This window comes from Natrix helvetica, assembly GCF_964273705.1.
Source record: "Natrix helvetica genome assembly, chromosome: 7".
Classification (NCBI taxonomy): domain Eukaryota; kingdom Metazoa; phylum Chordata; class Lepidosauria; order Squamata; family Natricidae; genus Natrix; species Natrix helvetica.
The window spans coordinates 24918463-24930434 of NC_138558.1; the positions used below are offsets into that span (position 1 = coordinate 24918463).

Below are 11972 nucleotides of genomic sequence, written 5' to 3' on the forward strand. Positions count from 1 at the left end.
ATTGTTTTGGAAAGAAACCATGCATCTGCTTGCGGCTGTTTTTGTCATGATCAGCATTTTGGAAGAAGTAGATAGCTTCTGCCCTTCTCAATGCAGCTGCAGTTACCACGGCATGAGTGATGGAACCAAGACAAGGTATTTTTTCCCCCTTGACTTTTCAAGTATGCGTTATGGTTGTAAGATTCCTATCTGTTATCAAATAAAAACAAAAAATGTTAATGAAATTTTAAGGAGAGATTTGTATTTTTGGAAGACTGTTTTAAAATCCAGTGGAATCATGGATTATGTATCCCATCAAATTGGATGATAAGCAGAAACTAGTCAGCTAAAGGTACAAGCACACATATGTGCACACACACCCGGGGGGGGGGGGTGTATTAAAATTCTAACCAAATTGGGCATAGTACTTACACTGTGCATAGCATCTACTTACAGCAATGTACCAGTTCATTAAAAGTGAGATTCCTTATCTTATCTAGACTGTACATTTAATGTAATAATGAAACTGTGTTAACCTAGATGTAAAAAAACCCCATCCTTCCATTACTCTATATGTAAAAATATTGTGTAAGACAGGGGTGTCCAAACTTGGCAACTTTAAGACTTGTGGACTTCAACTCCCAGAATTCCCCAGCCAGCAGCTGGGGAATTCTGGGAGTTGAAGTCCACAAGTCTTAAAGTTGCCAAGTTTGGACACCCCTGGTGTAAGAGGATACAGTTTTCTGCTCTATTATGAAAAATTGCTTTTTCATAATATTTTCTTTTATAGGGAGAAGTAAGCACACTGACTACCCAATGTGATCCAATCAAGGGGGAGGTTTCAATGCTGTACTGCATTATGTGGAAATTGAAACCTTTTCTTGATTTTTTAAAAAATAGGATAATAAAGAAAATGATTCAAAATGATTAGGGCAATAAGCTTATAAATCTTATTCATTCCTTCACATGCTCAATATGAGAGATAATAAGCAAGTTTCCTCCTAGTACTGGTATTATATGCTCATCTAATTTAAAATAAAAATAAGTTTTAACATATACTACAATTTAAAGTAATATAATGAAGGAATATCCTTTATAAAACAACAATAAAAGTATTTTACAAAAATATCGTGTTTTCTATTTGACAGTCTCAGATTAGGTGAGGAGATAATTCCTTTAATGACCTAGAGATAATCATTTTTATCTATTTCAGCTGTTTACAGCGTTGTAATGATAAAATGTGCTGGGAAAGGGAAAGATATCTGAATGCCATCCTGAGTTTTTTGAAGGAGAGTTTAGGAATAATTAAATGTAATAATATCTACGTGAAGTATATTTTAAGCCCACTTTAATTTGGGGATTGTCCTTTATTCGGTCACTTCTATGTTCAGGCTGTCATATCTTATTTCACTATGCTTGATCCTGAAGTGGTACTACGAATCTCTGCACCTTCCGTCAGAAACTTAAAACCCACCTATTCCAGCTAGCTGGCTTGGCCTAATTCCACCTATCCCACTTCAGTTCTATTTTTAAATTTTTAAGATTGGTTTTAAGGTTTGTTTTTTAATTTTTATAAATTGTACAGGGGTTGTTTAATTTGGTTTTTACCTATGTGTATGATTGTTTGTATGTTTTAAATTTATTCCTGTACACCGCCCCGAGTCCCTCCGGGGAGAGGGGGCGGTCTAGAAATTTAATAAATTATTATTATTATTATTAATTCTTACACGTGCATTTATTTTCTTAATAATTTAAGACCCCAGTTATTAACCATACATTCAGATAAATTATATACGGATACATCAAAGGTGTTTGATGTGGCTGATACTTTATTCCTGCTACTGAAAGGCACTTTTAAAATTATCATGTTGCAGAACAAAATTCAATAGGCAAATCAGTTGCTTTCCAGGACTATATATAACTTCTTTGGCTATCCCACCATTCCTCATTATTTGCAAGAAGAGAGCCATAGTGAACACAGCTGGATTGATTTGTCTCTCGGACCTCAGTTTATTTTTTAAATACGTTGTGAAAACATATATGACCATAGCAGTTTCTCTTTGTTTTTTATTAGATCTGTGCTTTGTAATGATCCTGATATGTTTGAAATCCCTATCAATATTCCTGTGGACTCTGTAAAACTCCGGGTAGAAAAGACAGTCATAAGAAAAATTCCAGCAGATGCTTTTTATTACCTGGTGGACCTCAAATATCTATGGCTTACTTACAATTCTATCACCAGCATTGATAGCAGAGGCTTTTATCATTTAAAGCAGCTACATGAATTGCGCCTGGATGGCAATTTGTTGTTGCGTTTCCCTTGGGAGTCATTGGCTGAAATGTCCAATCTACGAACTCTGGATTTACATAATAACAAAATGACCAGTATTCCAGTTGAGGCCGGCAAGTACCTGATAAATCTCACTTACTTAGATATATCTAGTAACAAACTAACATCCTTGCCCTCAGACCTCATGGATATCTGGCTTCCTTTTTCTGAAACAAAAGTACCCAGAAATACAGACACTCCGATGCACAGGGTCGTATTAGGTAAGCATGAGCAATTTGATTTCTTTCTTTGAATTGTGTCTTCTGAGGGAATTCAGGATTAGTCCATATTATGAACTCAAATACTGTGATCAATCAGCTTCACAGTAGCTGATCAACTATTGTTCTCATACTGAAAAAAATGTTTTGTTGATGGCCTGGGTGTGCAATTGTTACAACTGAGATTGGCATTTCATTTTTGTGTAGACATTCAGTAACAAAATTAGTTGACCCATTTTGATCAGCACATTTGGTTGGTTGAAAGCTTCAGCAAGTTAGTGCAGTCAGACACATTTCCTAGTGGAGCAGAATTTAGTGTGCTGAATTGGTCTATTCATGACTGGACTCGTTTTCCCTTTAGACACAGGCTATGGAATATGTTATCCTTAACATCTGGTAAGAAATTACTGCTTCATTCAGCTAGGGTAGGAAGAACAATTATTCAGCCTGGAATAATTTTTAATTTTTACAAATAAAATTAATTTGAAGCACAGTAATTTACATCTCCTAATATATGACTATCCCATACAGCCATGCATTATTCCATTTTCACAATCTTTGCTTGTAGTAGAGCACCTCTATAAGATTAATTTTGTAATTGTAGAAGTATGTTTTTCTAGTTTAAAAAAACCCAGTTGAATTTCATAACCTTAATATTTCTTGCTTATCACTCACACACACATACATATGTGTGTGTGTGTGTGTGTGTGTGTGTGTGTGTATATATATATATATATATACACACACACATACATACATACATGTATGTATGTATGTATATGTATATATATATATATACACACACACAAGCATGTATGTATGTATGTATGTATGTATGTATGTATGTATGTATTGTGTCACAACCGCTGGTATGCCCAAATATGGGAGGGAGCATACTGCTTCCCTTTTCTGTCTATCGGCCTACCCTAGGGGCCATCCAGGCAGAAAGCCATTTTTTTAATGTTGCCTTGTTACATTTGTGTTGCATTTGTGCTGATAAATAAATAAAGGGAGACTAGTATAGATCTATTTCAAGCTATTTAGCTCTCATCAACTAGCCATACAGCCCAGGTTCAATTCCCAGTAAGGGTATGGCTAGCTGATGAGAGCTAAATAGCTTGAAATAGATCTATACTAGTCTCCCTTTATTTATTTATCAGCACAAATGCAACACACACACACACACACACACACACACACACATTTTTGTTTATGCTGAAAAAATAGTAAGCTAGAATTTTCTTTTTTAGCTCCTGAAAATGTTTCAACAATCGCAACAGAAAAGGCTGGGTGCTTTCAATTTAAGTTGCATAAATCTTGAATAAATATTCTAACATTAGGTTTATCAGAGGGAAATAAGTGTACTACTTTGGTCCCATAGTTTGCCAAATCATTTACCTTAAGCTGGAAACTGAGAAAGGAAATCCAACTATGCTAATCTAAGTGTACATTTGCTGACATTTTTCCCTGTTAAGGTCTGCAGGACAATCCATGGTATTGTGATTGTCGTATTTCCAAACTGATTGAATTTTCCAAAACTGGGGATAGTGCTCTTATATTCCTGGACCCTTTTGTGGCTTGCAATGGACCTGAAAGCTTGTCTGGCATCTTGTTTCAAAGAGCAGAGTTGGAACAGTGTTTGAAGCCATCAGTAATTACTTCAGCTACAAAGATTACGTCACCTCTAGGAAGCAACGTGCTTTTACGCTGTGATGCAACTGGATATCCCACGCCACAACTCACCTGGCTTAGATCAAACAATAGTGAACCAGTGAACTATACAGGTACAGTATATTTAAAAATTCACCCGCTGAAGATGTCCTGAAGTGATTCTTTAATGTTTGAGAGGTACAAGTTCAGTTTTCTGCTTATGAATTTAAATGAAGAAAAAGACTGCTGCTTTAAATTTACTCATAGAAATAAAAATATATGCCATATTTTTCGGACTATAAGGTGCACCGGAGTATAAGATGCACCATGATTTTGAAGAAGTAAATTTCAGTAGGCCAAAAATGCCGTATTCAGTGTATAAGACGCACTCAGATTTTCACCCTCTTTTTGAGGGAAAAACGTGCGACTCATACTCTCAAAAATACGGTATATTTAATCAATATACTGTACTGAGTTTTAGAAATTAAAAAACCCTTAGAAAACCAAGAGTTTTTTTTTACTTGAGTACAAACATTTGAAAAGAAGTCTCCATGATATTCTGATGAAAATCTAGAATCCAAGTGGGAATGTGTTTTCAAACCACACAATTTACTATATGAAATTTTGTCAAGGTTGCAATTAAAAAAAAAACGGAATAGCAGTGTTGAATGTCCTGCAGCATAAATACAAATAAAAATCTATAAAATTTATAATATGATACAACCATCTTTTATTCTACAGCCAACCATGTACGTGAGTTTCAGTATTGTCCAATTTGCAGACTTTATACCACCATAACTTGATTGAATTGAATCTCATATGTTTGATTTGGTTTGTGAGATTAATAGTGGTACGTTGTGTTCAATCTTGAGCAAAATAGGACTTAGCTCTTATTTGCCTAGAAATTGGAAGGTGTAAATTTTCTCTATTCATCCTAACATTTTTCAGTCAATGCAAATGATATAGATTTAGTTTATTAATTAGCCCATAGGCTAATTAATCAAAGTGCAGAGTTCCAAACACAAATTAGTACTAAAATCCGATAAAAACAATTTAAAATGAGATTGAAATATAATACAATTTAAAATGAAATTGGAATAAAATACAAATATAATTTAATATATAGGTAAATAAAATAAAATAATATTTCAGTATCATCCCTACAATCTACCCCAATCAATCACACATATGGCGATCTCAATCAATTCATTTTGCTCAAGTACTGTGTTTGAAACTCTGTACTTTGATATGGCCTATGGACTAATCAATAAACTAAACCAAATAAACCCAGTCAATGCAGCTGATGTCATGCAGTAAGAAAGAATGTTTGTGACTTTTGATTGTCCCTAGAATCATAGAGCTGGAAGAGAGCGTAGAAATAATCTAGTCCAACCCCAGCTCAAGGAAGAATCCACTGGAGTATCTCTGATAGACCTTTGAAGACTTCTAGTTGAAGAATTCATCATATCGTGGGGCAGTCCTGCTTGTTCCTAACAAGAAGGTCCTAACGATTGGATGTTATTCTCTTAGACCTCTTCTCATGGGCTCTATCAGGATTTTGATTTTTGGTCTCTTTCTTCAATATATTTACATTATCAAAATTCAATTAGATAGTACCATCTGCACTGCTGAATTGTAGCTCTATCAATTTGCTTCATAAAACTGATTTTTGGAAATACATATTTTTTACTTGTAGAGATATAAAAGAACACTTCCCTTCTCTCTTTCTAGAGATAGATAGATAAATAAAGATATACATAGATCTTATCAAGTATTATGGCATGATGGGAAAATGAAATCTGTCATGGCACAGATGGGTATGACATTCAAACTCCCTGCCATAAAACATTTATCTTCTTTAAAATATGCAAATATCTGTCTGTATTTATGGAAATTACATTCCCAAATTTATACATTTAGAGAAAATTCTGTATAGAATTATATGCTAAGGACAAGTATTAAAGATGCTTGTATTTTTAAAGAAATAATTTATAGGAATGCTGGACTGGATCTGGACTGATACACATCCCTAAATATATACTGTTATTACATTTTCTTCTAGCTTATTCTTGCAACATGATATCACATTTCACAAAGAATTCTAAAATTGGTTTTCATGTTCAAAGAGGAGTATAATAGCGTTTTTTGACATTATCTCCAACCAGTTCTTGTAAAGAAAAAAAAGTAACCCCTGTCTCATTTTACATTGGTCTTTAACCAAATGAAAACTGAACCCAATGCATAGTAGGATCAGTGACGTGCGGTGAGGTTTATGGCTGGTGAGGCTGGTGATGTCATCAGGAAGGCGGGGAGTGCTGCCTCAGCTTCCAGCACACGTGATCCCATTCCCCGCCTTCCTGAGCACGCTCCGCTGGCTCGCACTCCTGATCCCCAACAGCAGCTGCTTTTCTGTGCTTTTCTGTGCGTCTGGCGTTTAGGATATCCGGCTATCTACTTAAACGCCAAACACACAGAAAAGCACTGGAAAGCACTTCGCCTCCAAGCCACTTCGTCTTGATGACGTTGCTGACGTTGCTGCTGGGCGCGGCCGGCCGGAGGTAACCAGAGTGGCGCCGAGGGGTCCGGGCAGATGAAAGAGCGAGCGAGCAATGGAGGATCAGGCAGCCTGATCCTCGGTCGCTCATCCGCCAGACTGCCTCGGCGCCACTCTGGCTACTTCCGTCCGTCCGGGCATGGCAGCTGCGGCAACGTCATCAAGCCCCTGCCACTTCTGGACATCTATTGCAGTTGCGAGGAGCGCGCAAAATACAGCGGAGGCAGGAAGGTTATTGGCGCTTCCGAGAATCCTCCTGCCTCCACCGGTTGCCCAGCTGGCACCGCCCCGCGCGCGCTTCTCCTCTTCTCTCCTCTTCCTCTTATATATATGAAACTCCCTTGTGGATATTATTATTATATATTATTATTTCATGATGAGAGGTGAGGCTCTGCCTGCCCTGCCTCCCCTGACCGCACGTCCCTGTAGGCTAGATCTAAAAATGATGATTTGAAATGAATGGGAGGCAAATCTATTTTTATGAGCAACATAAAAGAAATAAAGCAAACAAAAGAAAGAGAGGGCTCTTATCATTCACTGCCCTCTAGTTGATTACTTGAGAGTTTTATAAAGGGCTGCCGAGAGGCTTATTAAGTGCTGGAACAAGACTAATATGGGCCCCTAATATGGACATGTTCATTCCCCAAGTCTAACTCTTATTTAAATCCTCCGAGTACCAGGATCTCCCTTTTGCCAACCTTTTTTTCCTGCATTGTCCCCATGACAGCTTGCCTTTCCTATGGGGACTTCCTTTCCTTGCCGCACTCTGACCTCACCCACTCCACCATCTGACCCACTCACCTCCCCCATGGAAGCAGGGTGGGTTCAATCCAGGCCCCTCCCCCTCAGCCCTGCCTGGGCAGCAGTTTGCAGGATGCCTTGACCCAAGAGAAAGAGGACTGGAGGGCAGCAGTGTGCATGCTCCCAAATGCTCTGACGCACCCCCCCCCCCATGGAACAGTTGCTCTATACATCCAGGTAGCCACCTGCTTAAAACAAGACAGAGTTGGGTTGACTTTCTTTACTTTATCCTCCCACGAGTGGCTGTAAAGTGAAACTGTGTCCGCAGTGAAGGGTCAAAGAAATACTTCTCATTTGAAATCTTTGTCCTCTAGCTTCCTAATGCTGTAGCTTCTTTGTATTTAGATTCATTCATTTATAAATAATATATATTTGACTGCCATTTATATTGTATTTCTTTCTTCCCTAGTTATTCAAGAAAGTCCAGGAGAAGGTGAAAGATGGTCCATTATTAGTCTGACAGGTGTTTCCTACAAAGATGCAGGAGACTACAGATGCAAGGCCAAAAATTTTGCTGGAATGTCAGAAGCTTTTGTTACTCTCACCGTTATTGGTGTTGTTACCACAACGGAACCTTCCCCAAAGTATGGCAAGAAGACAGGAACAGAGCAATCAAATACTACTCAAGAAGATGTCAAACTAGAATTTTTCAACGTGACACTTTCTTTTTCTACAATAGTGTCCACAACCACCTCTCCGTCTACAACTATGGCCACCACTGAAAAATTCACAACTAAAGGAGAAACTGACACAAAACAACCCGAGCCCATGCCTGATGACAAAAAGAATGGGAACACAATTGTGAATGGAAGGAAAAAGCAATTGGATACATCACTCAGTGTAGAGTCAGCAGATGGACAAAATGTCACTCTGAAAAACCTAAGAGTAATTCTTGAAACCAGTGAAAGAGTGACGTTAATGTGGAAAAATATTGATGTCTCTAATAGCTCTGCTTTGACTGTGCTGTATTCCAAGTATGGAGAAAAAGAGATGGTGTCACTAAATCCAGATCCCACAAAAAACAAAATGACAATAGATGGTTTGGAGCCTAGCACAAAGTACATGGCCTGTGTCTGTCCCAAAGAGATGCTTCCCACCAAAGACCAATGCATCATTTTCTCCATGGATGGAATTAATACGGAAGACAAATCTCCTATTTCCATTTTGCTAGTAGCTAGTGGGGTAGCCTGTGCAATTGCGATACCACTCATTTTTTTCTTACTGTATAAAGTTGTGATGCTTCACAGGAAACCAAAACTGATCAAGGAAGATGAACTTGCAAAAGAGACTTATATCAAATTTGAAACTCTTTCTTTTAGACCACATTCCATGGGAGCAAACGTGGAGATCTGGACTCACCGGAACACCGATGAATCTGAAAGACAACTACTTTGTTCTAGGTCAAGTATGGATTCGCAGATGACCTTCAAAAGTGAAGGTTCTAGGTCAGAGTACTTCTACTAACTTTGGGTTCTGTAGATTAGACAATCTACAGAACCCAGAGTCAGCAGAAGTACTCTGACCTAGGACCTTCAATTTAGATAGAAGCAAAAGAAGCTGAGACCTGGATCAATGCCACTCACAAATCATGGATGACAAATACTGTAAATGATAGAAATTTACAGTGGTGAGTAAATTATGTGGTGAGGAAGGGAAAATGCTTCTACAAAAACATTTAATGACACTTGATTGTTCCCGAAGCACTTATCAATGTATAGTTTTTTTCTTGATTAATATTTTGTTGTTTAAAAAAAGATTTATGTAAAATACGTATTTTTTCTTCCATGATGCTCTCCATATTTCTTTCAATTATATACTGCTGCACTTCAGTGCAAAGTACTTATCAATATTTTGTTTAATTAAACTCAAACTCCTGAGTTATTCATGAATGGAAAAACTCAATGGGGCACAACCCAGAGTAATCCATTTCAATTAGGTTGATGAATTAGTTTGATTTTGTATTGTGGTCAAGAGGTTGTATGATTAAAAATATGAGATTCAATTTAAGGAATGCACATAAATATTTATAAGGTCAAGGTGTAATGCAGTTAATCAGCACTAAGCTCTATCTCTCTCTCCCTCCCCCCCCTCTCTAAATATATATTTATCAGCACAAATGCAACACACACACACACACATAATATATATATAGCTGTATAGATGTGTGTGTGTATGTATGTGTGTATACATACATACATACATATATATATATATATATATATATATATATATATATATATATATATATATATATATATATATATATATATATATGTGTGTGTGTGTGTGTGTGTTGTATTTCTGCCTGCATGGTTTTCTGTGATGAGCCGAAGGACAGAAAGAGGGAGGAGTGAGCTCCCTTCCATATTTGGGCATACTAGGGGTTGTAACACAAACACACACATATATACACACACAGACACAGACACAGACACAGACACAGACACACACACACACATATATATGTATATGTGTGTGTGTGTGTGTGTGTGTATATATATATATATATATATATATATATATATATATATATATATATATATATATATATATATATATATATATATATATATATATATATATATATATATATTCATTCCAGCACCTTAAAGCTACAGGACATGAAATTAATTTTGAACGAACCAGGTTAATCTCCAAAACAGAACACTTCAACAAGACAATAATTATGGAAGCCATCGAAATAGAGAAACACCCCCACAACATGAATAAACAACTCCAACCCTACGCAGAATCCATCACCTCACACGTACAAAACTCTCTCCACTTCATAGAAACAATAAAGAAACAAAACCTACAACCCAGCGACCTACTCGTGAGTTTCGATGTCATATCCCTCTTCACCCAAGTGCCCATAAAAGAAGCCTTGACAGCCATCCAGAACAAACACAACCCCCCTAAACTCATCCTAGACCTGACCAACCACTGCCTAACCAACACATACTTCATCCATAATGGACAAAGATACAAACAGATAGAAGGAGCACCCATGGGATCACCCCTCTCACCTGTCATTGCAAACTTATACATGGAACATTTTGAAACCAATGCCTTAGATAAATCTGAACACAAACCCAAACTCTGGCTTAGATATGTTGATGACACTTTCGTGATTTGGCCATATGGGAAAGAAAAACTGGACAACTTCCTCACACATCTCAACAGCCTACACCCCAAAATACAATTCACCATGGAAATAGAAACAAACAAACAACTTCCCTTTCTGGATGTCCTAATCTACAAAAAACCCAATGGCTCCCTAGGACACACCATCTACCAGAAAAAAACACACACCAACCGCTACTTAAATGCACAATCCCATCACCACCCTGCACAGATCAACTCTGTAGCCAAGACCCTCATCTCCAGAACCAAACGCCTAGCCGACAAAACCCACCTGAAAACTGAATTACACAAACTCACAAATGTATTAATCTCCAACGGATTCCAAAGAAAAACAATCACCAACCTAATCCAAAAGGAGACTCCCCCAAAAAACCAAGACACAGAACAGGACAATGGCATCGCCCTCCTCCCTTATATCAAAGGCACCACAGATAAAATCAGCAAAATTCTCCACAAGCACAATATCAAGACAGCCTTCACCACTGACCAAAAAATAGCCAACATCTTAAGAAACCCCAAAGACAAAATCCAGCTAGAAAACCAAGGAGTCTACGAAATACCATGCAAAATCTGCCCGGCAACATATATAGCACAAACGAACAGGAGAATAAATGCATGCCTCATAGAACACAAGAACGCAGTAAGAAAAAAAGAAAAAACTTCCTCCCTTTTCCAGCACTTTAAAGCTACAGGACATGAAATTAATTTTGAAGGAACCAGGTTAATCTCCAAAACAGAACACTTCAACAAGAGAATAATTATGGAAGCCATCGAAATAGAGAAACACCCCCACAACATGAATAAACGTGATGATACCTCCTGCCTACCAAACATCTGGAAACCAGCCCTAGTCAACAAACGAACCTCACCCACCATCCAGGCCGTTACAGTACAAAAGAACAACGAACACACAGCCAGCACCAATCAGCACCGATCTACCAATCATGATACAACCACACAACCAATCATTCCACCTACTGAAACAAAGCCAGCACTCCATCCCCTCCCACCAAGATTTACAGAAAGACAGCAGCTCTGATCTCATTTTAAGCCCAAGCCTGAAGATGGCAAGTGAGATCTTGCCGAAACATTGCAAAGACAATCTCAATCTTACACGGGAAAAGACCCCAATACAACAAAACCAGCATACCTACACCCGTGAAAACCTACGAAAACACACACACACACACACACACACACACATATGTATAGCTAACCAAAGTAAGTCAGTAGCTACATCTGGAATAAGTCACACCTAAATTCCACTCCATCACTTATTTGATAACTTGGACCTACT

The 11972-nt window shown here is 37.7% G+C and overlaps 1 protein-coding gene across 1 annotated transcript; it reads left to right on the forward strand.

The window, feature by feature from the left end:
- The first annotated feature begins 9 nt into the window (after positions 1 to 9).
- Positions 10 to 9468, forward strand: LRIT3 (leucine rich repeat, Ig-like and transmembrane domains 3). The gene is made up of 4 exons (XM_081959162.1): positions 10 to 135; positions 2054 to 2529; positions 4002 to 4310; positions 7941 to 9468. Exons 1-4 carry the CDS (start codon positions 20 to 22, stop codon positions 8993 to 8995), a joined length of 1956 nt encoding a protein of 651 aa, XP_081815288.1. The 5' UTR covers positions 10 to 19; the 3' UTR covers positions 8996 to 9468.
- The last annotated feature ends 2504 nt before the right edge of the window (positions 9469 to 11972 follow it).

What these genes read in the sequence shown, in the direction of transcription:
- LRIT3 (XM_081959162.1), top strand. Translation starts at nt 20, where the DNA reads ATGCATCTGCTTGCGGCTGTTTTTGTCATGATCAGCATTTTGGAAGAA. An exon ending in AGTGATGGAACCAAGACAAG is followed by an intron (nt 136 to 2,053) that starts GTATTTTTTCCC and finishes GTTTTTTATTAG; the next exon opens with ATCTGTGCTTTGTAATGATC. An exon ending in GATGCACAGGGTCGTATTAG is followed by an intron (nt 2,530 to 4,001) that starts GTAAGCATGAGC and finishes TTCCCTGTTAAG; the next exon opens with GTCTGCAGGACAATCCATGG.